Here is a 27,163-nt window from a genome sequence, read left to right on the forward strand (position 1 = left end):
TATTACCTAATGGACCATGGGCACTGATATAGAACAAGGTAACAGCCGGGAGAAGGTAATTACTTAGCATTAAAAAAGCTCTGTTGGAGTGAACTTTGGAATCAAAAAGCCCAGACTCACAACCAGACTATTGCATAATGCAGTAAGACACTTTTCCTTGTGAGCTGCTTCTGTGAAGGTCTTGTAAAGAAATGTCATGTCTACCATCCGGAATCATATTTTCTCTCATTTACTCACACTATTTATAAGAAAGGTAGAGGGAGTTGGGGGAAGAGAGAATAGAGAAAAAGACAGAGACAGACAAACAAAGACAGACAAGGGGACACAGAAAGAGAGAGATTAACCAAAAATAACCTATGGTTGAATCAAATAATTGGGCTGTATCTAATTTATTTTTTCTGTGCCACAGAATAAAATATATACTTAGAGTTGGCCTTAGAAGCAAGACCCTGATTTCAGTCTTACCCAACACAGCCCTGCCCTCAAGGAGCTTACTTTCTAATGGGGTAGTTAAGTAGGTAGAGACAAGATATATATGGAGTAGATATAAGGCACTCTAAGGCAGAATGTGTATTATTGATGGAGTCCTAATAGAGCTGTCCCCAGCCCCAGTAGTGTAACTTCATTACAGGCCCAAGGTACATACCTAGCTGCCCAGTCAATGTCCTAACTTCTTGATATATGCCTCACTGATCACTAGAACGACAGGTGTGTCCCTGAAACTCACAGTTCTCACAGAAACAGCAGGCATGGGAACCCAGCCACTGCCTCTACCCAGCCATGACCCCCAGATCCACTCCCACATATTTGAACAGGTGTGTTCTTGTATTCAATCACAATCATATCATCCATCTAGCCCAAGACAGGACCATAATACTTAACTATCTATCTTGATCAGACAGGACCACAACAGCTAGCCAATTGGAGGGTAACATGACCAGAATATTTAACCACCAAACCATAGATGGGACCCCTCCTCCATTATCTAATCCCTTAACAAACTCCTCCTACCTTTTTAATATTAATCATATTCCTATATTCTGTGCAAATTTCTGTTATATAACTGCATCTTTACACTATAAAAATTCATCGTTCTCTCCGAAGTCGCTGTTCCTCTTTGAACTTAACCTGCTTCATGAGAGGTGTCAGTCTCAGTAAATGCCTATACTTGGATTAGAGGGGTCTGACTCTGAATTCTTTGAGACAGTTCCACAACAACACATCATGAAACCTCAACAGTTTTTGGCATCCCTGGGTTTCAACCTCAACATTATCACCTGGGGAGTATTCCTGGAATAAGTAGAATTTGAGTCAAATCTTGAGGGAAGCCAAGAAAAGTAAAAGGCATAGGTGAGGGAGCAGAACATTCCAGGAGTGGGAGAGGGGTAGTGTAAAGATACAGTGAAAAGAAATAAAGTTTCCTGTTCAAGGAATGTGAGTGGACCAGTATTGCTGGAATCAAGAGTGTGGAGAAAAATAAAGTGTGAGAAGATAGAAAGGCTGGAAGGATCCCAGTAACAAAGAACATGAAATGCAAACATATACAGTATTTGATACTAGGAGAAACAAAATGCTACTGGAGCTCATAAATGGGAGGAGAAGAAATGGAGAATACGTTCACACACTTTAGAAAAAAATCACATTGGCAACTAAATGGATTGGAATGAGGAAGGATAAGACAAGGAGACCAGTTAGAAGGCTATTGCAACAGTTCAAGTGAGAAGTGATAGGGGCCTAAACTAGGGCAGCAGTTGTCTGAGTTAAGAAGAGGACATATAAGAGAAATGTTGTGAAGGTAGAAATGGAAAGATTTGTAACAGATTAGAAGATATAATGGATGTGTAAAAGTGAGGAGAGGAGAGTAACACTGAGATGTAAAATGAAGGTGACTGGGAAAATGGCTGTGCCATTGACAGCAAAAGGGAAGTTGGGAGAAGAAAAGGGCATGGACAAAATGCTAAGGATTTCATAAAATTCAGTTTACTAGGTGGGAGAGAAAAAGAGAGAAAGAGGGTTTAAACTCAATTTTGGAAATGTTGAACTTTGCAGGGGTTTGAGTCCAAATGACTAGAATAAAGTGTCTTTGGATTTTGAAGGGAATACAGATTAGTAGGGGAGAACTTTTATGTGAGGAGTATAGTTGAGTTGTAGATGCCATGAGTTTGAGAGAGAAATAAGAGTTGACTTTAAGTCATTCAAAATGGATATGTCTAGGCTGGCAGTTCTAAATACTCTCCTTCTTTGACTTTGATAATATTGCTCTCTTCTGGCTGTCCTCTTTCTGTTTAACCAACTCTTTGGTTTCCATTGCTATATTCATCAGCTGCTACTTAGCATAAATGTTCCCCAGGGCTTTGTTCTAGCTCTTCTTCTTCTTCTTCTTCTTCTTCTTCTTCTTCTTCTTCTTCTCTTCTTCTTCTTCTTCTTCTCTTCTTCTCCTTCTTCTTCTTTCTTCTTCTTCTTCTTCTTCTTCTTCTTCTTCTTCTTCTTCTTCTTCTTCTTCTTCTTCTTCTTCTTCTTCTTCTTCTCTCTGTCTATCTCTGTCTCTCTCCCTGATATTATCAGTTCCCAAGGACTCTGCTATTATCTCGAAGGAAATAATTTATCGACCTTTACCTATATCTTGAACTCTGGTCCCTCCCCAATTCCTCCTCCACTCAGCTGTTGAAATAATGTGCCTAAGGCACAAGTCTGAACACAGTCAATAGCCTGCTCAAAAGTCTACAATGTCTCCCCATTTCCCATAGGATAAAATATGTACTCCTTAGCCTAGCATTTGAGGTTCTCCATAGGGTGGCTCCCACCTACCTTGCCAGACTAACACTTATCCCTTTTAAAAATCTTATATTCTAACCAACTGTTCTATTAGTCATTCCCACAACTCAATATTCCATCTTCAGTCTCCATTCATTTATCTAACTGTATCCTATGACTGTTATAGACTATCTCCTCATATTCCCCTCTGGAGGGGGCCTCAAGACTTTCAAGACTCAAAGGGTGCCATTTCTTCCAAGAAGCCTTTCCTTGATCTCTTTTAGCCTATCTTTAGTGTTCTTTCCCACATCAGTTTTCTTGATTCTGTACCTATCTGAGTCTGAGTTATATATCATATCACTCCAGTAGACTTAAGAACCTTAGAATCAGGGACTCTGACTTTTGCATCTTTTGAACATTTAGCCCAATGTCCAGCACATGATAAGTAAATAATAAAAATATGTTGAATTTAAATCAATCTAAGAAATGGTTGGAGGTGTTTGTGGGGGGAAATAAATGAGATACCTTCAGAGGAAGTCCTAAATAGAAAGCTCTCTAGTCCAGTTCCTTCCTCAGTTTGTCTGGGATAACTTTCTACTGCTACCATGCAAGTGAATTTTTCTTCCAAAAACTTCACCTATAGGATAGACCTTTTTCCATCTGTGTTCTCCCCTCATGGATCCAACGGGGTGCAGCATACCTCATCCAAGGGCACAGCTAATCCTTACTCCAAGTAAAAACCTTACTGGTCTGAGGTCTAGATTCACACACAAATCTGCCTTTGATCTCTTAACAACCACCAACAACCAACTCAGTTAGTGTGCCTTGTATTTTGATAATAAAAATATTCCATCGAGTCTTTCTCTTAATATATTACACACACACACACACACACACACACACACACACACACACATATCTGTTTATGTAGATAGACACACAGATAATTTTCTTAAACAAACCTATGATTTTACTGATCCATGAATAGACATTGTCCACAGCTTAGAGTCTTAAAGAGATTCCTGAGACACTCAACTTGCTAAGAGCTACACAGCTCCCACAGTAGATACCAGAGACAAGACTTGAAGCCAGATTTTTCTGATGCTGAGGCCAACTCAACATCTTACTCAGTTTCCTTGAACCAAGCCTACCTCTTTGCTTTCCCTTAGCAGTTGTTGGTTCCTGACTGCTTGTTCAGCCATCAGTCTAATCTTTGCTTTCTAGTACCTGGCCCACAATAAGCACTTAATAAATTCTTGTTGGCCTGATTTGTGCTCCAGGAGCTGAGTTTTTTGTGTGTGTCTGTTTTTTACCCCCTGCATTTTCCTGATTGATTCATATTGGTCATCCAGAATTATAAGTTTTTTCTTTTGGCACATTGATGATGTCAATGGTAACTTTCTCTTTGGAACAGCAACCCTGCAGGTCTTCCCTTCCAGCTTGATTTTTTTCCAATTAAAGGGGCAATCCCTTGATTCACTTCTTAAAGAGGCCTATTCACTGAATGGGCATTACCTCACTCTAAGTGAGTACCTAAAAAGGCCTTAGCCTGAAAGGGCCAGGATCTCCCATGACATGTTGGACCATTTTCAGTCATTCAGATAAATATGTGGTCACTGGATCCAAGTGGCTCTGGAGAAGAAAATGAGGCTGGTGACCTTGTACAACCCTCCCTCATTCAAATCAAAGTCAACTGCAAGTCATTTCATCATTTTCCTAATGTCATGGTTGTTTTCAAAAAATGAAGGACAAATACAACCTGGTGGCATGGTATTTTCCTACAGCTGGCAATTGCATTGTGATGATCCTATCATTCACTCTTTTGGTAGGCAAACAAATTTGATAACTAGATTAGTTTTGATTGCAATTCCTCTGCCAGCTTCATGGTACTCCCCTCCACTGCAACCACTCTGGGAAAACATGTATTCAGCTCTGACTTCAGTAAACTGGTCTTCATTTGCTAGCCTTGTTTCACTCAGAGCTGCTATTTGGATATGATACCTGATGCGTTTTCTTGCAGTAAGAACTGTTTATCCTTCAGATCTACTGGGTTTTGCATTATCTCTAAGTGTTCACATATTCCATGGTGATGAATGGTGAGTAGAATCATCTTAGCAGAAATTTTTGGACATTTTTTTGTGTTTTAGTTTCATGATGTAATCTCCACCTATCACAGTAAATAGACCAGGGTTAGGAAAGCAGACAATTTTTAGGGCACCTTTTCTAGCCCCTTCCTCACACCAGGCAGTGAACAATGCTGTCCTTAAAGGACTGTTCAGACACCCAGGAAGCTACTGAATCCCACTGCTGCTTCCAATGAGAAGATGACCCTATGGCCTGGGCTACCTATGTATAGGGTTATGGCTACAGCTCCCAGTGTATCTGCTCTTGCTGCTTTATCACTTGCCTGTTGCCACAAGACTTTAAAATAGCTAAAAATGGTAAAATGATATGGGTGACATCTTTTGGTTAATGCATAAATTAGATTTAAGGGAGGCAGAGTTGCACAAAGTCATCAGCCTTACTCTATCTCTTCCTTAGTTGTCACAATCCAGTGGCAGGACAAAGTCAAGATGATTGATGATGGCTCAAGATATACTGGATGACCTTAGTGTCTTCAATGTCTAACCAAGCTCTAAGTGCTCTACAGCAGCTGCTTCAGTAGTCTTCACGGTCATTGAAATGAATTGTTCTCATCTGCCCATCCTAGGAGGGGAAATGTTCACATGCTTGAAGTAGAAAACCCCTAACTCACCAATGGGTTTAAGAACCCTCGGTTACTCTCATCCTGTTTTCACCCAGCTACCAAAACAGTTTAGCGGGATGTGGCCACTGCATATGCTACAGGTTCTTGGAGCCAAAGGTGAGATTTAGATGGATCAGGAAGATCCCAAAGGTGGAACGCAGCCCTGAAAAGGGCTCAGCAGCCCTCACACCACAGTCTTCCCTGAACAAACCCTATACCTTCACCTTGGAACTGACTGAAAATCAACTTTTTAAGGGTCTGTCAAGGTAGCTACCAATATATATAAGCATGCCTTTTATCTTGCTGAATAAGCCATAAAAATGTTTCTCTGGGGTCAAATCTGTTATTTCACTGTTGTAAAGAGTTTCTAGTGAGGAGCTAACTCCCTCTTCCATTGCAGATGGCATTCACCTCTTCAATTTATAGTCTTAGGGAGTTCCCCATGGTACTGAGGGGTTAAATGACTTGCCCCCATACAGATTATATCAAAGATGGAACTGAAACCCAGGTCTGAAAGCCAGAGTGAGTCTCCATCCACTAGACTATGTTGCCCCTCATAACACAAACATGAACAGAATGAAAGGAAAACAGTGGAAAGATCACTGCCTCTGGAGTTAGAAGATTTCCATGCAAACATCATTTCTAATGTATACCCTCTGTGTGACTTTGGGCAAATCACCCTAACCTTCAGCTTGAATTTCCCTATATGTTTTAGAGGGGATTAGTCAAGAGATGGCCTCTGAGGTTCCATTCAGTCCCAGTTTTATGGCACTGTGATCTATGATCCTATGACCCAATGAACATTGATTCTAAGTCAAGGTGATATGATCTGCTGTTCTGTTTCACTCTCCCTCAGAGGCATATGGATCAGCACATGTGAATGAAATAGCTAGTACACAGGAGAATTAGCTGCTAAAGCAGATAAACAGAAGGAACTTCTAAAGTAGATATTAGGAACTTACTTTCTTGTCATACAAAACATCTCCTTATGCCCCCTATGCTGCATAGGCTTCTGACTTTAAAGGGAATGAAACGATTCTCCCTTTGAGCTGAGTAAATTAAATTCAAGTCAGTAATTCCTGGAAGGAGACAGTGAAGATGGTTCTGCCCTCTACCATCTGAAATATGCATTGATGGCACCATTATGAAGGCAGAAGTTAGACTCTGGTTCATTATTGCAGCTTTTTGATTCAAATAAACAGAATAAATTTGGGCACATTATTAACTTCAACAGAAAGGCTGAAAGTTAAAAACTTTTTAGAACTAACTTAAAGGAGATTCTCTCTTCCTGTACTGCAATAGTGTTATTACAAATCATTATCCAAAGCTATATTTATGACCCTTTAATCCATGAGAAAGAGCACTCAATTATTAATATGAAATCAAAAAGCACAGACAGAGGTTGATATCATTCACCTCTATAATGAAGATACCTATCCCTTCTGAATCCCTAATGATTAGCAGTATTATACAGAAGAGGAAAAAATAAACATTAGAATGTCAATAAGAATTTCATCATACAACCTACATGAAGGTCAATAGTCTCCTTGCAGAACTCTTCATAATCCTGATCAAAATCAGTTTTCCGATGGTCTAAGAAATTGTATTCTTTTTTCTTCATGGTGGAAATTATGCTCTAAAATATTTTAAACAAGAAAGAAAGCAATGGTAAAGTTACAGTGAAACATACTCAAAAAGAGATGTTCTTTAAATGTAGATCATGAATCAATATTTTACAAATCACCTTAAAGTTTCCCTCAATAATATGTTTGGGGGCATAACTTTATATAAATAATAAAACACTGCTTTTAAAACACTACTCTACTACTTTTTTACAAATAGTTACTAGACTCACAAAATATCTGAGCAAAGATAACTGTTCTAACATGCCTGATCATTCTTAAATTTTGTAAAATTTAAATTAATTTTTAATTATGAAATAAAATTTAAATTATATTAGTAGGAAGGAAGATGACTTATCTTAAACTGTTTTTAAGTACCATGTGAAAATAATTACAAAAGTAAAATTCAGTGAAAAAAAATCTGCACAATCTTTAAAAAAAAATCCTTCTGAAGGATTCACAATATCACAAGAGAAAATATGCCTCATCAAAAGGTCATATTACAACTAAGGATGAAACAGTCTTCGAAGCTTCAAATGTCTTCAGTAAAATTCAAAACTACAATCTACCACATGAAGAGTTCTTAAGACTTTGTGACCTCCCTTTGCTCCTGCACAGCTGTAGTTTGTGCAAATGAAAGTATAATTTAGGTAACTCCTTTCATCAAGAATACTAATCTCAGAAGGTTTTTTTTTGCTCTGAATAATGAATCGTAATTTTTTGCAATCATTCATTTTTGTTTTCTTTTCTCACTTAATAGTATTTTATTTTTTAGAATTTCATGTAAAGACAGTTTTCAACATTCATTTTTATAAGATTTTGAGTTCCAAATTTTTCTTCCTCCATCTTTGCCCCCTCTCTAAGACAGAAAGCAGTCTGATACACATTGTACATGTACAATCATGTTAAATATATTTCAACATCATGTGAAAGAAGAATCAGAATAAAATGGAAAAATGAGAAAGAAAAAACAAAAAAATTGAAAATAGTATTTCAATCTGCATTTGGACCCCATAGTTCATTCTCTCAATGTAGATTGCATTTTCCATCATGAGTCTTTTGGAATTGTGTTGGATCATTGAATTGCTGAGAAGAGCTAAGTCTATCATGGTTAATCATTGCAGAATGTTGCTGTTACTGTGTACAATGTTCTCCTGGTTTTTCTCACTTCACTCAGCATCAGTTCATATAAATCTTTCAAGGTTTTTCTGAAAGATGCCTACTCATCATGTCTTATAGCACAATAGTATTCCATTATCTTTGTATACTACAATTTGTTCAGCCATTTTCCAATTGAAGGGCATCTCTTCAATTTCCAAAACTTTGCCACTACAAAAAGATCTGTTATAAATATTTGGGTCCTTTACCCATTTTAATGATCTCTGAGGGATACAGATCTAGTAATGGTATCCTGGAATCAAAGAGTTTTACACAGTTTTACAGCCCTTTGGGCACAGTTTCAAATTGGTCTCCAGTGTGGCTGGATCACTTCACAACTCCATCAACAGTATATTGTGTCCCAAGTTTCCCGCATCTTCCCTAACATTTATCATTTTCCTGTTTTGTCACATGAACCAATATGTAGATGTGAGGGAATACCTCAGGGTTGTTTTGATTTGCATTTTTCTAATCAATAGTTATTTAGAGCATTTTTTTCATATGACTATACCTTACTTTAATTTCTTCATCTGAAAACTGCCTGTTGATATCTTTTGACTGTTTATTAATTGGGGAATGACTTGTATTCTTACAAATTTGGTTCAGTTCTTTATGTATTTTAGAAATGAAACCTTTATTAAAAACACTGGCAGTAAAAATTGTTTCCCAGCTTTCTGTTTTCCTTCTAATCTTGGTTGTATTGCTTTTGTTTGTGAAAAAACTTTTTAATTTGCTGTAATCAAAGCTATTATTTTGCATTTCATAATGTTTTCTAGCTCCTCTTAGGTCATAAATACTTCCTTTCTCCATAGATTTGACTGGTGAACTATTCTTACTCTTCTAGTTTGCTTATGGTATCACCCTTTATGTCTAAATCACATACCCATTTTGAATTATCTTGGTATATGGCCAAAGATGTTGGTCTATGCCTAGTTTCTGCCATACTATTTTCCAGTTTTCCCAACACTTTTTGTCAGCTAGTGAATTCTTATCCCAGAAGCTGGAGTCTTTGGGTTTATCAAACAGTAAATTACTACAGTAATTTACTACTGTGTCTTGTGTACCTAACCTAGTTCACTGATCCACTACTCTACCACACAGTTTTGATGAAGGGTGGAGAACCTGTGGCCTCAAGGCCACATACAGTCTTCCAGGTTCTTGGGTGCCGCCTTTTGACTGGGTTCAAGTTTTACATAAATCCTTTTATTAAAGAATTTGTTCTGTGAAATTTGGATTCAGCCAAAGGGCTACACTTGAGGATCTCCAGGGCCACATATGACCTTGAGGCTACAGGTTCCCCACCCCTGGTATTGATGACTGCGACTTTGTAGTATAGTTTATGATGTGGTGCAGCCAGGCCACCTTACTTTGCATTTTATGTTCATTAATTCCCTTGATATTCTTGACCTTTTCCTCGTCCAAATGTATTTTATTATTTTTTCTAGTTCTATGAAATAATATTTTGGAGTTTAATAGGTATGACAGTGAATAAGCAAATTAATTTAGGTAGAATTGTCATTTTTATTATTTTAGCTCAGTTTATGCATGAGCAATTGATATTTTTCCAGTTTAGATTTGACCTTATTTTTCTGAAAAGTGTTTTGTAATTGTATTCATATAGTTCATGGGTTTGTCTTGGCAGACAGACTCCCAAATATTTTATATTGACTACAGTTACTTTACATGGAATTTCTCTTTCTGTCTCTTGCTGTTGGGCTTTTGTGGAAATGTATAAAAATACTGATGATTTATATAGGTTTATTTTATAGCATGCAACTTTGCTCAATTTGTTTATTATTTCAAGTGATTTTTAAAAATTAATTCCCTAGAATTATCTAAGTATACCACCATATCATCTGCAAAGAGTGACAGCTTTGTTTCCTCACTGCCTAGTCTAATTACTTTGATTCCTTTTACTTCTCTTATTGCTAAAGCTAGCATTTCTAGTACAATATTGAATAATTGTGGTGATAATGAACATCCTTATTTTGCCCCTAATCTTACTAGGAAAGCTTCTAGCTTATCCCCATTATATACAATGCTTGCTGATGGTTTTTGATAGATTCTACTCATCATTTTAAGGAAAATTCCATTGATTTGTATGCTCTGTAGTGTTTTTAATAAGAATGGGTGCTGTGTTTTTTCAAAAACCATTTTTCTGCATCCATTGAGATAATCATATGATTACTATTAGTTTTGTTATTGATGTGGTCAGCTATACTGATAGTTTTCCTAATATTGAACCAGTCCTGCATTCCTGGTATAAATTACACTTGACCATAGTGTATTATCTTCATGATAAATTGTTGTAACCTCTTTGTTAATGTTTTCTTTAAAATTTTTGCATTAATATTCATTTGGGAAATGTATTTATAAATTTCTTTCCCTGTTTTGGCTGTCCTGGGTTTAGGTATCAGCACTATATGTGTGCCATAAAAAGAATTTTGGTATGACTCCTTCTTTGCCTATTTTTCCAAATAGTTTATATGGTATAGGAATTAATTGTTCATTAAATATTAGATAGAATTCACTCGTAAATCCATCTGGCCCTGGAGACTTTTTCTTGAGGATGTTCATTGATAGCTTGTTCAATTTCTTTTTCTAAAATGGCATTTTTCCACATTTTATTTGCTCTTCTTTAGTCTGGCAAATTTAATTTTTTTTTATAAATATCTATTTAACTAAGATTGTCAAATTTATTGGGATACAATTGGGCAATATAGATTCTCAATATTGTTTTCATTTCCATTTCATTGGTGGTGAATTCAACCTTTTCATTTTTGATACTGATAATTTGGTTTTCTTCTTTCTTTTTTTAATCAAATTAACCAGCAGCTTATCTATTTTATTGTTTTTTTCCATGAAATCAACTCTTAGTTTTATTGATTAGTTGAATAGTTTTCTTACTTTCAGTCTTAATAAGCTCTCCTTTGATTTTCACATTTTCCAATTAGGTATTTAATTGGGGATTTTAATTTGTTCTTTTTCTAGTTTTTTAGCTGCATGCCCAATTCAATGATCTCTTTTTCCTCTATTTTATTCACTTAAGTATTTAGAGGTATAAAGTTTCCCCTAAGAACTGCTCTGGCTACATTCTATAAATTTTGGCACATTGTTTCAATACTGTCATTCTCTTTGAGGAAATTACTGATTGTTTCTATGACTTGTTGTTTGACACCCTCATTTTTTAGGGTTACTTAGTTACCAATTAATTTTTAAATCTATCTTTCCATATTTTATTACACTTATTATTATTGCATCATGATCTGAAAAATTCATATTTCTGCCTTTCTTCATTTGATTGTGAAGTTTTTATGCTCTAAAACATGGTAAATTTTTGTGTAGGTGCCATGCACCACTTTCCGTCCTCATTCAATTTTTTCCAGAGATCTATCATATCTAACTTTTCTAAAATTCTATCTATGTCCTTAACTTCTTTCTGGTTTATTTTGTGGTTGGATTCATTTAGTTCTGAGGGGGTGGGTTTCTTCCTGCACCTCATTTAACTTCTCCTCTAAGCATTTAGATACTTATACCGCTTGGTGCATTTATGTTTAGTATTGATATTGCTTCATTGTCTATGATACCTTTTAGTAACATGTAATTTGCTTTCATATCTCTTTTAATCAGATCTATTTTTGTTTTTGCTTCATCTGTGATTAGGATTGCTATCTTTGCTTTTTTTTTTATACTTCAGCTGAAGCAATGTTAATATATTCTGCTCCACCTTTTTGCCTTTACTCTGTGTGCATCTCTATGACTCAAATGTGTTTCTTCTTGTAATAGTAATTCAAATGGAAAGATCTTTCTCATTAATTAATAGGCCCATGTGATCTGCTTAAATTTCCTGGAAGCCTAGGTCACATGTGGTGGGAGGAGCTTGTTGAAGAGGTGGAACAGGCAGGGTGGAGCAGAATCAGGAGAAAGTAAGTGAGTGGGGTCAGGTCAGAGGGGAAAGGGCACAGGCCAACTGACACATTGTGACAGTTGATAGTGAGAAGGTCCTGGCTGAGGGAGGGGAGGTTTGAGACTGGTTTGTCCCCTGCTGTGATTATGATCATTAACTTCTTGGTCACCATGATGGATTTTGCTTTCTGGTTCTGGGATGTGGATTTCCGGTGCTTAAATAAATGTTTTACTTCTGCTTTCTATACAGAGAGTCTTTTATACTTTGTGACTGAGAACTGCACTGGCATATCCATAGTCACCACCTGTGCTGTGAGTATTGCCTTGGTGACACATTTGGCGTCATGAACAGGATGGCAGAGTAAAAAATCTCTATTTGGAAGCAGAAATGATTTAGAGGAAGACAGTAATATCCCAGGATGGGGGAATTTTACTTTCCTCACTAACAAGGGAATGGGCTAAAAGCACTGGAGCCTGTGAAAACTGGGAAGTCAGGCTACAGGAGGGGGAAGCTGGAGATTTGGAAAGGTGTTTGCAAGGAATACCAGTAAGACCAGGGAAGGAGTTGGCAGGAGTAAGTAGGAGAGGCTGGATTTTACTAATGACTTACCATATTGTATGTAGAAACAGAGATGAGCTGCTTATGGAAAAAAATCAGATGGAAAAAGAGTTATCTAGTTTGCATGGGAATTCTCATCTTCCTGACTCTCCTTCACAAGAGCAGTCTGGGGGTCACAGGCATAAGGAAAGGCTGTTCATTTAGCTCAGAAGAATGATGGCTGACAAAAGAAATGCACATCTGACCTTTATACAGACCTAGCCTAGTTGCCACAGTGACAAAGGAATGAAATAATTTTAGCAGAAGAAGTTTCTCAGTCAGAAGCACAACCCATAATGAGGCAGAAACAGGAGAACCAAAGAGGTAAAGTGTTTAGGGAAATAATTGAGGATTTTACCGAGCAGGAGGTCACAGAAATATTGAGTAAATTCACCCAAAGGATGGGAGAATCATTAATATCTGGGATAGTGAGAATCAGTGATGATGGAGCTGGAGGAATAATTATAGATCCCATTGATCACCTGAAATTTATAGGTATTAGTCAAAACCCTTTTGTACAGCAAACTTTTGAGATTACAATATGCAAGGAGGTAACAATACAACTAATCTTTTAGCTTTGGCTACAGAAGGCTGCAGTGGGCAGTATCCTATTGACTCTATGTGGCCTGGTGGAGACAGACCTTGGTATTCACTTAGGGACTGTATAACAAAGTTAAAGAAGGAAGTATTGAAGACTGCCATAATGGTTGGAAATGCAGATGCATACTATGATATTCCCTTTGCAGTTTATCATAGAGATATAATAGTGAAGATGGCTCCTACTACTTACAAGCACTTGATTTTGACTCTAATAATTATAGAAATAGGGCATCCTCTTTCAGAGGTGCTGGACAAGATTTCACCATTAGGTAACTTAGGAGACTGGGGAAAAGACAACATTGCTAGAGAGAGAAGAGTAAATAACCAGCAGATTCAAAATCGAATAAATTCACAAGGAAGGAATTGTTTACTGTTCTATTGAGATCAGGGGTAGATTTCAGAAGCATAGATGTTATTTCAACTAATGAACTGCACAGAATATACCGAGATAAGGGATGTGATACTAGACGAAATAGAGAAGTAAGAATTGCTCCTACAGATCCTGCTGAACCCTTGTATCCAAGTTTGTCGCACTTTCAGGGAGAATAGGAAGTTGGCCAAACCCCAGCTCAGATTAGGATTAGCAGCTCAAAGAATACATGCATTGGCTGGAGTGATAGATTCTAATTATCAAGGAATAATTATTGTAACATTCCAAAATTTAGGTGATGGACTCATACAGTTTTGTAAAAATGATAAAATATTTCAAGTGATTATTATTCCTTGTGAAACGACCACTTGTGAAAACTTGCACTCCTTCTGAAATAACTAACAGAGTATCTGAAGGATTGGATTCTACTGATAGAATAAAATTAGGAGCTAAAGTATGGGTAAAATGGAAGCCAGATGACATTCCAAAGGCTGCAGAAATTATAGCACATGGGAAAGATAATGCCGTAACTGTTGTCTATTCAAGAGATGCTTTTGATCATGGCTTTCAGGTACTCCCATAATTTTTAAATTCTCTCTCCTAGATCTTTTTTCTAGATCAATTGCTTTTCCAATGAGATACTTCACATTATCTTCCAGTTTTTCATTCTTTTGGTTTTGTTTGGTAATTTCTTGGTTTCTCATAAAGTCATTAGCTTCTATCTGCTCCATTCTAATTTTTAAAGAATTATTTTCTTCATTGAGCTATTGAAGCTGCTTTTCCATTTGGCTAATTCTGCTCTTTAAAGCATTCTTCTTCTCATCAGGTTTTTGGGCCTCTTTTGCCATTTGAGTTAGCCTATTCTTAAAGGTGTTATTTTCTTCAGCATTTTTTGGGTCTCCTTTAGCAAGCTGTTGACTTGCTTTTCATGGTTTTCTTGCATTGCTCTCATTTCTCTTCCCAATTTTTCCTCCACCTCTCTAACTTGATTTTCAAAATCCTTTTTGAACTCTTCCATGGCCTGAGACCATTGCATATTTATTTTGGAGGCTTTGGATGCAGAAGCCTTGACTTTTAGGTCCTCCTCTGACAATATACATTATTCCTCCTCATTTGAAAGGATGGAAGAAAATACCTGCTCACCAAGAAAGTAATCTTCTATTGTCTTATTCTTTTTCCCTTTTTTGGACATTTTCCCAGCCAGTTACTTGAATTTTGAGTTCTTTGTCAAGGGGAAGGATATACTCTGGGGACCTGTAAGTTCTCAGCTCCTCCAAAGTGGCACAATCAAGGGAGAGGAGTTTATTCCTCTCCTGGCCTGTGTGTCTGCAAGCAGGATTCCTTCTCCAGAGCTTCCAACAGCTCCACCATGCCAGCCAGCACTCTTCCTCACCCCAGGGCCACCACTCAGGGCCAAGATTCAGATCAACTGCTCAATTCCCCCAGGGGCTTTAGGCCAGGGCTCCAACAAAGGAAGCTAACACTGTCTGGGGCTGGAGCTAAACCACTGCATTCCCTTCTCACCCAAATGAAAGAGTTTTGTCACTGACCTTTGAGCTTATGAGTTGAGGAATCTGGGACCCAAGGCTGGTGGTAGCACCTTGAAGCCCACTCCAGTCCTGTCCTTTCCCCAGCATGGCCCACGCTGTACTGTGCTCACTCCATGCCTGGTGTGATAGACCTTTCCTGTCAGCCTTCCAGGCTGCCTTGGGCTGGAAATCTCTTTTACTCTGTTGTTTGGTGGTTTATGCTGATCTAGAATTTGTTTAGAGCCATTTTTTACAAGTATTTTGTGGGCTGTGGGAGGAGAGCTTCTAGAGGTGCATCCTTCCACTCTGCCATCTTGGCTACACCCCCAGTTTAACCTTTTTGAATAACAGGTTTGCTCTTTCTTTCCTGTTTACCTTTTCATGCTTCTCTTGAGTCTTGTATTTGAACATCAAAATTTCTGTTTAGTTCTGGTCTTTTCATCAAGAAAGTTTAAAAGTCTCTTATTTCATTGTGTGTCCATCTCCTCACATCAAAGATTATGCTCAATTTTGCCAAGTAGTTGATTTTTGGTTGTAATCCAAGCTCCTTATTATATTCCAAGCCTTGATCCTTTAATGTAGAAGGTACTAAGTCTTGTATAATCCTGTCTGTGACTCCTTGATATTTAAATTGTTTCTTCCTGGCTGCTTGCAGTATTTTCCCCTTGACCTGATAATTCTGGAATTTGGCTATAATATTCCTCAGAGTTTTCATTTTGAGGTCTCTTTCAGGAGTTGATCAGTGGATTCTTTCAATGACTATTTTACCACCACCCACCCCCCCCACTTCTAGAATATCAGGGAAGTTTTCCTTGATAATTTCTTGAAAGATACTGTCCAAGCTCTTTTTTTGATCATGGCTCTTAGGTAGCTCAATAATTCTTAAATTATGTCTCCTGGATTTATTTTCCACTTTTTCCAATGAGGTATTTTACATTTTCTCCTATTTTTTTTTTCACTTTTTTGCTCTTGACTGATTCTGGATGTCTCATAGAGTCATTAGCTTCCATCTTCTTCATTCTAATTTTTAAAGAATTATTTTCCTCAGCTGGATTTTGTACCTCCTTTTCCATTTGTTCCATTTTGATTTTTAAGGAGTTGTCTTCAGTGGATTTTTTTTCCAGTTTGACCAATTGTACTTTTTAATTTAATTAATTTATTTGTTTTCAATTTTCAACAATCATTTCCATAAGTTTTAAATTTTCTTGGCCTCCCTCTCTCCTCTCTCCCCGAGATGGCATGCAATCTTATATGGGTTCTACACATACATTTTTATTAAACACATTTTACATTAATCATGTTGCATAGAAGAATTAAAACAAATGAGAGAAAGAATGAGAAAAGAAAAACAAAACATAACACAAGAGAAAATAGTCTACTTCATTCTGTTGTCTGATTCCATAGGTTTTTCTTTGGATGTGGATGGCATTTTGCTTTAAGAGTCCTTTGGGAATGTTTTAGGTCCTTGCATTGCTGTGAAGAGCTGTCTATCAGAAACAGTCCTCACACACTATGACTGTTACTTGGTAAAAATATTCTCCTGTTTCTTCTCACTTCTCTCAGCATCAGTTCATATAAATTTTTCCAGATTTTTCTGAAGTCTGACTGTTTGTCATTTCTTATAGCACAATAGTATTCCATTACATTCATATACCATCCCCCAATTGATGGATATTCCCTCAATTTCCAGTTTTTGTTGGCCAATTATATCTTTTTAAGGAATCGTTTTCTTCAATCATTTTTTTTTGTCCTTCCTTTTCTGAGCTGCATAACTTTCATTTCTTTTCCCATTTTTCTTCTGCCTCTCTTATTTGATATTTTAATTCCTTCTTGAACTCTTCCAAGAAGGTTTTTTTGAGCATGAGACTAATTTAAATTTCCCTTTAAGGTTTCATATGTAAGTATTTTGACATGGTTATCCTTTCCTGAGTTTGTGTTTTGATCTTTCCTATAGGCATAGTAGTTTTCTAAAGAAGGATTCTTTTCTAGGTTTTTTTGCTCATTTTTAGTATATTTTGTGACTTTTAAAGTTGAGCTCTGCTCCTGGGGCACAGCAGTCACTTGCTTAGGCTTCTTTTGCTGGGGGCCATAGGCCTAGTCCCTGGCTTTCAGTACCAGGGTCTTAGGTGTTGGTGGTTTCTCCACCACACTGGGGTAGTCCAGCCTTGTCACACATGTTGTGCTGGGGCTCCAGAGCTGGTAGTCTGCCTTCTGCACTGGGGTTGGAGGTCTCACAGCTGGCCTGCTGTGCCACTGGACTGCTGAGCTAGGATGATGGGGCCTCAACCACTGATCTGTGCTATGGTGAGAGCTTCAGCTAGATTTCCCAGACATCACTTTCACTAGGCTGTACTCCCTTTTCACCCAAGTGAGACAGACCTTTCCTGAAATCTATCCAAATTATTTTAAGCTGTAAAATTGTTTTACTCTCTTTTTGTAGGTTCTGTCATTCCAGAATCCATTTAGTGGCTTGATTTAACATTGTTTCCAAGGGAAACTAGGGAGAACCCAGACAACTTCCTGGCTTTTCTCCACCATCTTGCCTCCACTCCCATAATCATTCTAAGCCATGCTCTAAGTTACCCTCAAAAATTCCCAACTTATTGACATGAGCTTAGAATCTTTATGAGAAATACTTTGTCTTCTACCATAGTCTACTTTTGAAGGTCATTTCCCTTTAAATATCAGTCAAAATCTCTTGGTAAATAAAATATGAACTCTCTGAATTGAATTTCCTATTTAGTTAACCTACTCCTCCAGGTCCTGCAATTATAAAATTATACCCTATATTAATAAAAATTTACTTTCTACTTACAGAAAATCTAAATTTATAGTCAGTGTTATGGCTCTAGAAGCTGAAGTCCTTTAGCAAAGGTCACTTAGTGAGTTGTTTGCAAAGAACCATAAGTATAGAAAAAAGGTCATATTGTAATAAAAGGATAATGATTTTATATTTTTATCTATTTCTTTCATGAATTAACTTTCAGCTAGATTGAGCAACAGTTAAAAATCAAAGTGAAATTACAAGAAAGGATGACTCTGGTTGAAATACAAGAAGCTCCAAATAAGAGCTATTTGAACAAGCTTTTGATTCTGCAAAATGGGAAATTAATTAAGCCTATTGACTTAAATTATCACCATTGCTTGGAGAAGTTTAACTCATATAAAATAAACAGCACAGCCCAGAGACCAAAATAACTCAGAAATTACCTCAGCTGATACATGACCTCCCAAAGACATGAGTGAAAAAAGGCATGCAAGGGTAAAACGAATGTAGCATACAAATTTATTTCAAAAACGTTATGTAATAAGGTGGAAGATTAGAAATACTCTCTCTTTTTCTTAAAATAAAAAAAAAGCATGGGATAGGTTAATGGAAGGGAGGACATATGAACCTACAGAAAATGTTATATGAGAGCTAAACTAAATCATTCCAAGATCATTTGCAGATCAAACTAGAAAACAAATAGGCATGAAATGTAGAAGGTATGTGAGCACTTCTACTGAAAGTTACTCTCACTATGGCCCAGGAGTAGGGAACCTGCAGCCACAAGGTCACATGTGGCCCTCTAGGTCCTCATATGTGGTCCTTTAACTGAATCCAGATTTCACAGAACAAATTCCCTTAATAAAAGGATTTGTTCTGTAAAACTTGAACTCAGTCAAAAGACTGCACTCAAGAACCTAGAAGGCCATATCTGGCCTTGAGGCCACAGATTCTCCACCCCTGATCAAAACGAGCTTAGGTACACAAGACACAGTAGTTAATGACTATAATAATTTACTGTTTGATAAACCCAAAGACTCCAGCTTCTGGGATAAGAATTCACTAGTTGACCAGGAATTAGTACGGCAGAAACTGCTGGTAAAACTGCTGGGAACACTGGAAAATAGTATGGCAGAAATCAGGCATAGACCAACATCTTTCACCTTCTGTCATTAGACATCACAAATTAATAAAGTATTTTATTCACAAAGTACACAAAAATTATTTCTTAGTCATCTTCAGCATAATTTTGTGCTATGTTGCTATACATGCTTTAAGGATGAAAAAAGGAAGACACAGAGTAAACTAACAAACTAAAATAGTTAGCAATAATACATGTTAAAAAATAATAATAGTTTTAGAGTTTGGCAGAGCTTTCTCTGTACACATCACTAGCTAGTACTCTAATGGAGAATTTATCAGGTGTTTTACAGGAATCATAATATGGGGGGTATAAGAAGGTTATGCTTCACTTTTAAGATGAAAGAAAACCTATTTTTTCTAAATTATATAGCATACTAAAAACTATAGGGGTTCATCTATAAATCTGAAAAAACATGTCAACACTATTGTTAAATCTCACATAGATTTATTCTCTTCCTAAAAGACAAGATGTATTTTTTTCTATAACAGGCAAACTCCACCAGTGTCTTACTCCTTCAAATTGCCCTTCAAATACATAAAATATTTAAAAATAATTATAACTCAGGATAACAATATTGATTTCTGAGGTACATTACCTGAAATTTGGTTGCCAAAATTTCTAGCCCTTCAATTTTAGAATCTTCAAGAACTGAGTATCTTGTAATAGTAGAGAAAATGCCCATGATCTTGGTAAGACGTCGGTGAAAAGTCTCAAATTTTCCAAAAATATACATCTCACTGAATTCAAATTGCTTTTCATTTGGATTTTGTTCAAGTTTTTGCTTTTTGTTTTGAAAACAATTTTGATATTCCTTGATATCAAAAACCAAACGAGAAAATAAGAAAAAGTAGTATGAGAGGTACAATAAATCTGTTAACTTTTTTTTTCCAAGAGAAGATGATAAAATTGGTGTTGACAAAAACTTTCTGGAAAAACTGGAAGCATTTGATACTAATAATATTAAAAATTACTCATCTGTCTACAAATTGATATACCATTACATCTATGAAAATAAAGCATAGAGTGAATTCATAGCATAAAACCAGTTTTGGACAAGGGCAATATGAGCAAAAGAGAGTGCTTTTTGTAGGGAGTTTCTAAGCTTGCACCTCATGCTTGCTAGCACAGAGTTTGAGGTTCTAGGACTTGGGATACACTTACCAACTATACATAGATATGTTCATTTATTTCTATTTGTACATATAGTACTTCCTCCTTCCTCAGTACTACATATGTTTCTTAAGGGTTGGGACTTTTTGATTTTTGTCTTTGTATTGTTAGTGCCTACCAAAGAACCTATACTCAAAAGCCATGTAAAAAATTCTTATTGAACTGAATTCTCTTAATCTTACTTACTGAGCTGTAGGTTACCTGTTTGAGTTTAATAGCAGACAATATTTTTTCCATAACTACATCCTGAGGCTGGTCCCAGATGGTGGCAGTCCCATTGTTGTTAATATAAACTTTACATGCAGTTATCATCTGATTTGTCACCTTGGATTTTAAAAAAAGATGGTAATTTCTTTTAAATATAATGACTACAAAAGAGAATATTGACAATCTCTAGACAGACTTCTGACTCTAAGATCCTGTGACATCATGCTTTAGATATGTGTTGTGTTTTCTTTTTCCTAACTATAGGATGTAAGCATGTTACCAAGACTCAGGTGACAACAAAGGAGTCCATACCAAAGGGAACCAGGATCTGAGATTAAAGAGAACTGTTAGTGAGAGTCGAGAAAACTACAAGGTTTCAGTTCAGAGTAATAGGAGAAATTTATAACTGTTAAGGACCAGTGGAAGAAGCAGTGTTTCTCTAAGGCCATTCTGAAATGGAGGAGGGGTAGGGGCAGATAAAGAATGAACAATAGTCCTAACTTAAGACTTGGCTCATATATCAAAGCCTCAAATGTCTCCATGTTCTTGTAAAAGTACAATACAAAACAGGAGTCACAACAGTAACTCCAAGCTTTTTGAGAGTCAGGAAACAATGTTTAAAAATTATTGTACAGAAGTGTGTATGTGTGTGTGTGTATGCATGTGTGTATGTGTGTGTGTGTGTGTTGTAATAATTGCTTTATATTCTTCTGGAGAGTTTCCAATGATTTTTATTCTTATTACTATAACTCTTCTAATATTACCAACCAAACAACTGTGACATCAGATACACATGGAACTCTGAAGCATGAAATATGAAGCAGCAATTGGCAATTTAATACATTTTTTGAAATGTCTCAAAGTGAAACGAATTAATGTCCCAACTATCATATAAAAGTTTCAAAAACATAATTTCTATGTTATAAGTATCAAAGTAATTAATAGAACACCCAATCTTGGGATTATTTCACTGATTTCCTTACATCAGCCTTACTGTTGTCCCACTAAAAGTTTAACACCCTTACTTTAGACACTTGATATAACAGAACTATTTTTTTAGCAGCAGACTACATAGAAATTAAGTCTATCAGTATGATAACTTTTTAATTAGAACCATGCCATTTAGAAAGAAAATCAGAATGATCACAATCCCCAATGAGCACTCACCTTTACAAACAAAGAAGTTATTTTTTCAGAGGTATTGTAATAACAAGATATATTGTAGATCATTTTAATTGCATTGATCAGTGTAGGAATTGCATCAATTATGGATACCTGAAAGATACCAGGTAAGATTTCAGGAGAAAAAAAAACAGTTCTGACAGAAATCTAATGTTTTTCAGAACAAGATTTACCTTGGACATTACTATTAATTTTCATTAATACTCTTTGGTGTTCCTCTACTAAAGTGTTCTTCCAAAACTTCATCACAATGAGCTTTCAAAAGTTATGGTCATGTAGAAAATATGTTTTGAACAATTTTCCCCTATAGGGCCAAGAACGGACTACGAGTTTGACATTCAAAGATCAATCTATCAAAGGTAAGAAAGGCTTATCATCTAACTTCAAGCTCTCATCACCTCCATTTGTACTACTGCAAATCTTCTAATGAGCGTTCCTATCTCATCTCCCTTGACTCCAATTCAGCTTCTACTCAGCTAGACAGGTGATTTTTTTTTCTAAAATATGTCTGATCACATTCCCTAACCCTTTACCCTCACATGCTCATTTCAAGATATAAAGTCCTCTGTTTTGAACTTTTAAAACTCTTCATAGTCTGGCCTCTACTTTCTCAGTCTTCTTTGACCATATTCTCCATATACTCTGTGATCCAGGGACAAATATTACACTACCTCTCTTACCTTTCACTTCCTCCTATCTGTCTTTATACTAGTTGTACCCCATGCCTTGAATGCTCTCCCCTCATCACATTTCCCTCTTATATTCCCTGACTTCCTTCAATATTTCATCTAGATGATTCTCAAATCTATATCATCAGTCCTAACCTTTGAGAATGAAAGACAAACAACCATCTGTGAATAGTAGAGCTGGCCCACTGGAGACCCAATTGGCCAGTTCCAGCTGGACAATGCTGCTCCTTTTTTTTTCCTTCCTTCTTCTCTTCCTTCCTTCCTGCCTTCCTTCCTTCTTTTATTCCTTTTCTCCTTTCTTTCCTTTTGTCCTTCCTTCTTTCTGTCCCTCCTTCCTCCCTCCTTCCCTCCTCTCCCATCTCTTGCTCCTTGCTCTCCACAGAAAGAACCATAACCTTAACCTGTGAGTGCTCTACCTAAAGGAAATAAATTTTGATTACTGAAACCCCACAAGATAACTTAAGGTTAGTGAGCTACATTTTTTTCTCTTCCCTACTTATTTATTCTATCATTTTGTTTTAAACTGACAATTAACAATTTTGCCCCATGTAGTTTCATTTATAAGCATACAGCACTGGAAAACCAAACTTTGATCAAGCCCATTGGGATTCAAATTTCTACTTGGCCATGCCTAAAACCCAAATCACTCTGGCTCACATTGACTGACCAACAAGACTCACTAGGTCATTGTTTGGGGTTTGATGTCTCAGGATGAAAGTAAATAGCAAGTGTTTCTGTTCTGATCAAAAACTCTGAGAGCCTTTCCCTTCCAGATTGATTTTTTTTAGTAGGTAAAGAGGACTTTTTTGCCTCATTTCTTACCTGGCCTTAATCACTGAATGGAAGCTGGCCTCATACAAATTGTGACCTATTAAAGACATTAGTTCAAAAAGGCTAAGGTCTCCCACTGCATCCAAGGCCATCTTCAGCCCTGATCTATATCTTGCCACTGAGTCTAGATGTCCCTGGAGAAGAGAGTGAGGCTGATGACTTTGCGTAGCCCTGCCTTACTTAAATCTAATTTACTTGCAAGTAAAAACATTACCTTCCTGATGTCATTCATCTCTTAGAGACAGGACAAACCATAACAACAGTCAGCCCTAACCTCCCTACTAAATTCCCCCTCCTTGAGCTACCTGGAGGGCCTGCAGTTTTTCTCTCTTCAACTCCTGTCCTCATTCTGGGAAACTTCAACACCCATGTTGGTGTTCCCTCATATACTCTAACTTAATCCACTTCTCAATCAACTCAACTCTCATGACACATTCCTACCTTCTATCTCAACTATACACAAGGATGGTCATATCCCTGATCATTCAAACATCCACAGTTATTTTAATTCCAGTTTTGAGAACTCCAAATTGCCTTTATTCAGTCACAATATTTTACCTCTCCAACTCTCCATTCATCTTATTCCTCCTTAAGTTACTCTTCACTTTCCCTATGATCTCCATCCTATTTGTCCTATAATACCACCCTAAAACATGAGCCCAACTCTGACTTCACTCTCCTCTCTTTCTAATCTCAACCCCTTGATAAACCATTTCCACTGTCCACTACTAGGAATTAATGGATCAATGCATTATTCTATTTGTTTATCTTTACAGCATTTATAAGGCACATACAAAATGCCAAACACTGGGCTGACTGCCAGGAACAAGTTGAGAAGGAAGTAATCCCTTATCTCAAGGAGTTCACATTCTAATAGGGAGAAACAACATGTACCCTTGGCCTATTGTTGACCCCATCTTACCAACCCTGCATTATTCTCATAATATCCTGCTAAAAGCACAATACAAGAAACATAACAATCTGTTCTTAATGAGAAAGAGTCTATGCTATTGAAAAAATTATCATTAATTCTTCTCAAAGGAATCAGGAAATATAAAAATTGCTGTTCTCCATAAGGGTTCTACAGAGAAAGCCCTTAGTAGTAGCCGTATTAGTGAATAAGTAAATATGAATAATGCAGATTGGTAAATGAATTTTCCCAGAACTATATAATATGGAATCTTAGAGAGTGGACTGGGGCCACTGAAAAGTCATGACCTTTCCAAAATCACTGTGCCAGAGACAGAACCTGAACCCAGGTCTTCCTGATTCTGTCACTGACCCTGTCCATTATGCCACTTTGCCTTCTAAAGATGCATTGCTTAGTGTAAATTGCACTTTTAAAAGTGGAAACATTTACATGTGTTATACATTTATGCTTTATATTCATTTAAAATACAATATCCCATAGCTAAATTCCTAGGCAGTGGGTTTTATTTGTTTGTTTTTCCCCAGAAGATGAAATTAATTTTTAAAGCACTGCCTATAAAGCCTGTGACCTAAAAATCTGTATTCATTTCAGCTAGTATAAAAAATCTTATCTGTTGAATAAATGAGTAAAAATGTTTTACTTACAGGGTCACCATTGTATAAGGGGTCACAGCATTTTTCAAGTGTGTACAAAAATTTGACATTGTCCTTGGCTTCATTAGCTGCATCGGTAATATGAGAATCTAACTCCCGCCAAGTCTAAGCATAAGACACACACACACAAAAAATCATGAGGACATCAATAAAGAAATATCTAATATCACAGTTGCTATGGAAATCATTTCATTGTAATTTCCTTGTATCAGCAGGCCAGTTTATTCTACTCTACTCAAGGACTAAACCCAGAAGGGTGAAGAATTTTCCTATAATGATAAACAAATTAGACATTTGGACCACACTCAGAAAGGAAACTTTACTGAGCCTCTTTTTTATGTTAATCCACACCATTTGGCAATACACCATGATCTGCTCAGAAAAAAAAAATAATTGCATTATCATTTTAATATAGAACTAAAAGGAAACTTATACTTTAACATTTTTGTCATTATATCATACCTACAACTCTTCAGTCAGTTTAAAATTAAAATGTAGGGGCACAAAACTTCGACAATGCATTATATTCCATCCCAAACAAAGTTAATAAGCTCCATTAGCTTCTTGGAATATATGGCTCTGATGTTCATTTTAATACTAATGGGAGTTATATGCACAAATAGATAGGCAAAAAGTTCTCTGTGAGTGCATCTGTGAGTGCAACTGAGTTCCTAGTTTGGTGATGCAGAATTGCTTACTTTTGCTTCATAGCCCTTCTGTTCTTGCTTGAACAGTTTGCACAATGACACTTTAATTCCATGAGACATACTGTCAGAAGAACATAGCCATATAGTATACATTGTGTTCTGCATCTCTTCATGATGCTATGCAGCAAATTCACCATATGTTTCCTTAAAAATCCTATTTCTTATTTCTTACTTTCTCAGTTAATTTGCAAAGCCCCAATTTTTATTGTGTTTATCCCCTTACAACTGAAATTTTTTCACAAGTAGCAATATATTAACATGGAGCATTTTGTTGAGAATTATCTCCTTTCCTATGGATGTGTATGAGAAAGAGCCTGTGCTATTGAAAAAAATATATCATTAATTCTTCTCAAAGGAGTTAGGAAATATAAAAATTACTATTCTGCATAAGAGTTTCCTATGTATGTGTATATACAATAAATTATGTCAAGCAATGGTTGTTAGAAATTTCTCAACTTTCAAAGACTAGAGAGAGAAATCAATCTCCCTATGTTTTCCTCATCATTATGGTGAAAACTAGGATGAGTGAAAAATAGACTTAGTCTCCCATATCTTCTAGTACATAAACTGACAGACTCTCAATGAATGAAAGAAAACTATCACAACTGCGAGTGCAGGTTGCAAAAATGGACTAAGTGCTGAAATAGTACTAGGCTCCTTCAAACCCATTTCTTCTACCCATTCTGCTTTAACTCATTCCTCCATATCTTTCTTCTCTTGATGGCTCTTAGTGCTCTCTAGAAGCAAAGGAAGTTAATGCATCTAACCCTTACAAGAATCACTTAGGATGACCCTAAGAATGGAATTATTAGCACTCACTCTGTGTTCTGTGCATATCCCACTGACAGTGTTTCCTCAGTATCAAGCAAAGCACACTTCATATGCAAACTGATATTTAATAAATGCTGCTGATAGACACTGATGCCTAAAGCAATAAATGGCATCAGAATATTATATAATTAATTTTCATCCCATTATAAGTCACAGTTTGTATTATATAGGGAATAGTGTTGGCTAGGAAATATTACATACATACATACATATATATGTAGTTTAATGACCTCATAAATAACTAAAAACGTAACATAGGAATTGAGTTAATCATTTCCACTTTATAATCTTTTCTACATGTCTAATAAATTTATGTTATTTTTATTATCCTTTTTTAAAGCTAAATATTCTCATCTCACACAGGTTGTAAGCATAGAAACTATTCACAAGGTAATCCTACTAATGATCTACAGGTAACTTTTACCTGCTCTATTTCTGCCCTAAACTGGTTCACCTTTCTTTGGGAAATCTGATGCCCAACCTGCCCCCCAAAGGCTCATTGTATTGCTGCTAAATTTTGTGAGGACACCTAATCAGCACAAAACTCCTGCCAGTCTTATCTTCACTGATTGCAGGGATTACAGGTGTGTGCCACCATGTTCAGCTAAAATACTAATCAATAGAATACGCAAAAGATTAACAGATAATACCATTTGAAAAAATATTCATTTCTATCCTATAAATAGGCAGTTAAGTGGTACAGTAGATAAAATGCTAGACCTGAAGTCAGGAAGATTCTTCTTCCTGAGTTCAAATCTGGCCTCAGAC

At 36.5% G+C, this 27,163-nt stretch overlaps 1 protein-coding gene across 4 annotated transcripts in view; it reads right to left on the reverse strand.

The window, feature by feature from the left end:
* DNAH5 (dynein axonemal heavy chain 5) overlaps nucleotides 1-27,163 on the reverse strand; it is a 420,121-nt gene that overhangs the window by 230,302 nt on the left and 162,656 nt on the right. For all 4 annotated transcript variants that reach the window (XR_011966270.1, XM_072605437.1, XM_072605436.1 and 1 more), the window contains exons 8-12: nucleotides 24,849-24,962; nucleotides 21,739-21,846; nucleotides 20,566-20,688; nucleotides 19,790-20,005; nucleotides 7,029-7,136 (exon numbers count right to left, since the gene is read on the reverse strand). Coding sequence is in view for 3 of the 4 variants with exons in the window: in XM_072605437.1 (XP_072461538.1) it covers nucleotides 7,029-7,136; nucleotides 19,790-20,005; nucleotides 20,566-20,688; nucleotides 21,739-21,846; nucleotides 24,849-24,962 (669 nt within the window). In the remaining variant the exon portion in view is untranslated. The remainder of the gene's footprint in view (nucleotides 1-7,028; nucleotides 7,137-19,789; nucleotides 20,006-20,565; nucleotides 20,689-21,738; nucleotides 21,847-24,848; nucleotides 24,963-27,163) is intronic.

The sequence above is a fragment of the Notamacropus eugenii genome, chromosome 4, assembly GCF_028372415.1.
Source record: "Notamacropus eugenii isolate mMacEug1 chromosome 4, mMacEug1.pri_v2, whole genome shotgun sequence".
NCBI classification, from domain to species: domain Eukaryota; kingdom Metazoa; phylum Chordata; class Mammalia; order Diprotodontia; family Macropodidae; genus Notamacropus; species Notamacropus eugenii.